This window comes from Triplophysa rosa, unplaced genomic scaffold (assembly GCF_024868665.1).
Source record: "Triplophysa rosa unplaced genomic scaffold, Trosa_1v2 scaffold250_ERROPOS382811+, whole genome shotgun sequence".
Lineage (NCBI taxonomy): Eukaryota > Metazoa > Chordata > Actinopteri > Cypriniformes > Nemacheilidae > Triplophysa > Triplophysa rosa.
In genome coordinates this window covers 134,860-138,635 of record NW_026634270.1, presented here as the reverse complement: position 1 = coordinate 138,635, position 3,776 = coordinate 134,860, and the positions used below count along the sequence as shown (strand labels likewise).

Here is a 3,776-nt window from a genome sequence, read left to right as displayed (position 1 = left end):
TATCTATCTATCTATCTATCTATCTATCTATCTATCTATCTATCTATCTATCTATCTATCTAGATAGATAGATAGATAGATAGATAGATAGATAGATAGATAGATAGATAGATAGATAGATAGATAGATAGATAGATAGATAGATAGATAGATAGATCACACAATCACACATGATATTACGGAACAGAAAACAACAACACAACTACACCATTCTGCACTAGACTGAACAAATTTTAACTAAGTATATTTATTAAGAAAATGGACGTTAAGAAATTATATTAAAACACATCACCACCCATACTTTAAAAACTGCTGCATTAGGAAAAAGTCTAGAAACATTGCCTGAATGTCACATGATAAGTATTCCTGCTGACCTTTAATTCCTCCTGTGGCTTGTCATCCAGCATTATGTAGCAACGTTTTTGTCTCTCACGACTGATGTACCGGAAGTGGAGCTCCAAGCCTGGGTGAGTCATCTTCTCCTTCTAAGATAGTCAAAGAGATAGACTTGAAACAATGATGCTCCATAATGTTAATAATCATCTTACAGCTCCTTATGAACAGAAAATAAGTCATCTGACCTTCACGTTGCAGGTGACCTGAGTGGCCATGACCTTTTGCAAGCTGTCTAGCTCCACTCGTGTTTTAACACACCCCCGGTGCATGTCTACCTCCAGCAGGTGGCACTGGCGCACTCGCAGGAATAGCGGCTCAGAGACCATTTTCTCATCTGTCTCCACATCTTCTAATAGTAGCCCAACCAGCACCGGCCTACACAAATCCACTGTTGAAAAAAATGACAATTCTTTCCATTCTTATATACTGTGTAAACTGTATAAAACCTTAGATTAGGTACATTGGTTGGTTTACAACTAATGCACATCATCGAGTCACTCGAACTTGTTTTAAATAGTACTGGAGGCATTTACAAGAAAATGTATATCAGTACCTGAACACAATGTTGATGTATTGCATCACAGCATAAAAAAAACACAATACTACATACTTAGAAAGGAGTAGACAGACCTCCCCTGTCGTCGTCTTCCTGATCTTGTGGTGGTTGAGGGTCAGTGCAGGCCTCAGTTGGAGTCTGAGTGTTTCCTAGACTTGTCTCCAGAGTCGATTCGGTGTCCGGGGGACTTTGGCCTGTCCATTGCAGGGTGGACTCTGTGTCAGGCTGCAGGTCTGTGCTCTCCATCTCTTCATTGTCCTCCTGCTCTTTCAGTTCGGAGGACAGCAGTGGAGGGGGGAGAAACTCCAGATTTGTTGGCTGTGTGTTAGTTGGTGGGGTACAGCAGTTGGCATTCACTTGAATGGTAACTTTGTCTACTTTTGGGAAAGCTGGGTGGATTGGAGTATCATCAAGGTGATGCTGGTAACGTAGCCAGTCCTCTCCCAGCTGTTCTCGAAAGCTGTCCATTCTCTCAATGTCCTTCTGATGTGGTAGGATGATATCTACAAAGAACCAAACAACGTGTGGGACACCCAAATTACATACAGTATACAGTACATGATTTCCACAGTACACCATTTTATTTATTTCTGACAGAACTTTTATGGAACATAAAAAAAATCAGCACCCACCCTGTACAGCAGACCGTCCTGTAAGCTCATGGTCCGTGTCACTAGGCTCTGAAATGCTGGCTCGCCTTACTTTCACTTTGTTCTGCAAATGCAAAAAAACCCACTTTACATCCAAAATTAACTGTTGATTTAACTATGACGAATTCACATCACTACAAAACATGCTATAAAACATTTTACCATCAGATCAGATAGCCTTCAAAACTGAAAATCTGAAACAAACTTACTTTGTGTTTTCTCTTTCGGCCTTGGGTCACTCCTGACATGCTTGCAGTCACACTGTCAGTCATGTCTCCGCCTCCACTGGACACTTCCAAACCGCCCTGATCAGGTGCCATACCATGTTGTTGAGAAGTGAAGGAAATCTGACCAACCAATTGTCTAGATTTAGGTAAGACCTAAAAAACAAGTGATAAGTGAAATGCAAGAGATAACTAACATGCATAAGTTTCTCAGACTTTTTTAAATGGGACTATAAGGTATCAAATAAACAAATAAACAAATAAGGTGAAGAGATGTTTAAAATGAATGACATCTCTCATGTATATTAATATTGGATTTTTTTAAATCAAATCACTTTGTGATGCTACAGTCTGCATCCATATTGAGGCTTTTCTGAATAATAACAGTAGATTTATCTACCTCAATAAAGAATGAATCAAATGTAAAACAAAGAGGGCTGAACACTTTAGATGCCACAATAACAAACATTTAATACCCACCGCCAGCTCAGAAGATGACAGAGGGGTGCCGTCTATTTGGAGCTGAGATGCAGACAGAAATTAATTAAGTTCAGCATACAATTTTTCAACGAATATTATTAGCAGAAGAGCAAAAATTACATGCAAGCTTGACTGCAAACCTGCACCTAACACTGGAATACACTACACAACTTTTACGCAGATTTTTTTTTGCCCTGATTTGCTGCGACAATAGCTGAACAAAGTCTGCGCAGGTCTGCATATTCCAGGCAGAAAAGTGTTTATGATATTTTGTGTGTTCTCCATAACTGAACACAAATGTGTTGTTTTAACACATCCATTCTTTGGAGTGTAGTGTTTTAAATTCTGTTCCGATTTTATATGTTGGGTAGTGTATTCCAGACACAAAAACTTAATATTGGACTAAAAACACAATACTCTGATATTTGGATGATTCTTAAAAAACATCCAATTTACTGAACTAGTTTAGAGACTCTGACCATATTGTACATTTGTAAAACATATGAAAACATATGTCCCAAAACAATTTGGTTTATCATTGGTTCATCTTATGCTTTGTTGTGTCAGGAGGACTAGACTAACTGACTTTAAAGCAGGGCTGGGTCTGGGGGGGAATAGGGGGAATTGCCCCCCCTGCTTTATCTTGGGCCCCTCCAAAAATATACAGCTGACAATTAAAATAATTAAATACTTTTTATTAAATACTTATTTGTAGAATTAAAAAATGATCTGTCAGTTTATTCACAGAAAAATGAAAAAAATTATGCATACAATAAACTATGAATATACAGTGAGGGAAATAAGTATTTGATCCCCTGCTGATTTTGTAAGTTTGCCTACTTACAAACAAATGAGGGGTCTATAATTTTTATGGTGGGTTTATTTTAACTGATAGACACAGAATATTAAAAAAAATCAGGGGAAAAAAATGTTATATAAAGGTTATAAATTGATTTGCATTTCAGTCAGTGAAATAAGTATTTGATCCCCAAGCAAAACATAACTTTGTACTTTGTGGAGAAACCCTTGTTGGCAAGCACAGAGGTCAGACATTTCTGATAGTTGGTCAAGATTTTTTTTTGCCCTGATTTGCTGCGACAATAGCTGAACAAAGTCTGCGCAGGTCTGCATATTCCAGGCAGAAAAGTGTTTATGATATTTTGTGTGTTCTCCATAACTGAACACAAATGTGTTGTTTTAACACATCCATTCTTTGGAGTGTAGTGTTTTAAATTCTGTTCCGATTTTATATGTTGGGTAGTGTATTCCAGACACAAAAACTTAATATTGGACTAAAAACACAATACTCTGATATTTGGATGATTCTTAAAAAACATCCAATTTACTGAACTAGTTTAGAGACTCTGACCATATTGTACATTTGTAAAACATATGAAAACATATGTCCCAAAACAATTTGGTTTATCATTGGTTCATCTTATGCTTTGTTGTGTCAGGAGGACTAGACTA

General features: G+C 37.4%; 1 protein-coding gene across 1 annotated transcript; it reads right to left on the bottom strand.

Moving 5' to 3' along the window:
- Positions 1-314: 314 nt before the first annotated feature.
- On the bottom strand, positions 315-2,375 carry LOC130550172 (serine/threonine-protein kinase 11-interacting protein-like). The gene is made up of 6 exons (XM_057327580.1): positions 2,307-2,375; positions 1,812-1,982; positions 1,585-1,666; positions 1,027-1,455; positions 582-784; positions 315-485 (listed from the first exon to the last, which is right to left on the bottom strand). The coding sequence occupies exons 2-6, from the start codon at positions 1,920-1,922 to the stop codon at positions 330-332; spliced, it is 981 nt and encodes a 326-aa protein (XP_057183563.1). The 5' UTR covers positions 1,923-1,982; positions 2,307-2,375; the 3' UTR covers positions 315-329.
- Positions 2,376-3,776: the final 1,401 nt, after the last annotated feature.

Bases quoted from the DNA above. Each gene is read 5' to 3' on its own strand.
- LOC130550172 (XM_057327580.1), bottom strand. From the start codon at position 1,922: ATGGCACCTGATCAGGGCGGTTTGGAAGTGTCCAGTGGAGGCGGAGAC. The intron at 1,667-1,811 runs GTAAGTTTGTTT...TTGCATTTGCAG, and splicing joins GCCGAAAGAGAAAACACAAA to AACAAAGTGAAAGTAAGGCG. The intron at 486-581 runs GTCAGATGACTT...TGACTATCTTAG, and splicing joins AGGTCACCTGCAACGTGAAG to AAGGAGAAGATGACTCACCC.